Here is a 616-nt window from a genome sequence, read left to right as displayed (position 1 = left end):
ACTCTTTCCAAAAGGGAATCATACTTGTTGGCTAGGTCTTCTTACAAAGTCATTTTTCTTATCAGTTGCTTCTGTTGTCCATTCCTCAGGAGTTCTCCTCTTTTATGTTGCAGGTGACCTTAATCCCAACCCATGACTCAGAAGTGATGAGAGAATGGTACCAAGAGACCCATGAGAAACAGCAGGACCTCAACATCATGGTTTTGGCAAGCAGCAGCACTGTTGTTATGCAAGATGAATCTTTTCCCGCGTGCAAGATTGAACTGTAGGAACCAGACCACGCACCACAAGATTTACCTTTTTTTCCAGAAATTCTGAAGTTTGAAAACACCTTTTCTAAAAATTCAGCCCATCTATTTCAACTCCTGAACTGTATATCTGCAAAATGCTATACCATATCACGGTGATGCAAGTCACTAATATTTTTCAGTCTTTGCTGATTGCTAAGGAAAATAACATTCCCATAGTAGGGTTAAAATTACTGCAAAAATACAGATCCAGTTTCATCTCCATTGAATGTTTGGAAACTAAACTAGCAACTCCAACTGACTTCTGCCAGGCAGAGGCATTTGCAAAGACAGAAAAAGAGAGAGAGGGGTAGGAGGAGAAAGTAATA

At 39.9% G+C, this 616-nt stretch overlaps 1 protein-coding gene across 1 annotated transcript in view; it reads left to right on the top strand.

Annotated features, from left to right (window-relative positions):
* Positions 1-269, top strand: part of LOC103811326 (microtubule-associated protein 1B-like) — a gene marked incomplete at its 5' end in the record, with an annotated part of 6,099 nt that extends 5,830 nt beyond the window's left edge. Inside the window, one exon of the mRNA XM_009084292.1 lies at positions 114-269. Coding sequence (XP_009082540.1) covers positions 114-269 — 156 coding nt within the window. The remainder of the gene's footprint in view (positions 1-113) is intronic.
* Positions 270-616: the final 347 nt, after the last annotated feature.

The sequence above is a fragment of the Acanthisitta chloris genome, unplaced genomic scaffold, assembly GCF_000695815.1.
Source record: "Acanthisitta chloris isolate BGI_N310 unplaced genomic scaffold, ASM69581v1 scaffold2731, whole genome shotgun sequence".
In the NCBI taxonomy this organism is placed as follows: domain Eukaryota; kingdom Metazoa; phylum Chordata; class Aves; order Passeriformes; family Acanthisittidae; genus Acanthisitta; species Acanthisitta chloris.
The sequence above is the reverse complement of the archived record's forward strand: the minus strand, read 5'-3'. Positions and strand labels throughout refer to the sequence as shown.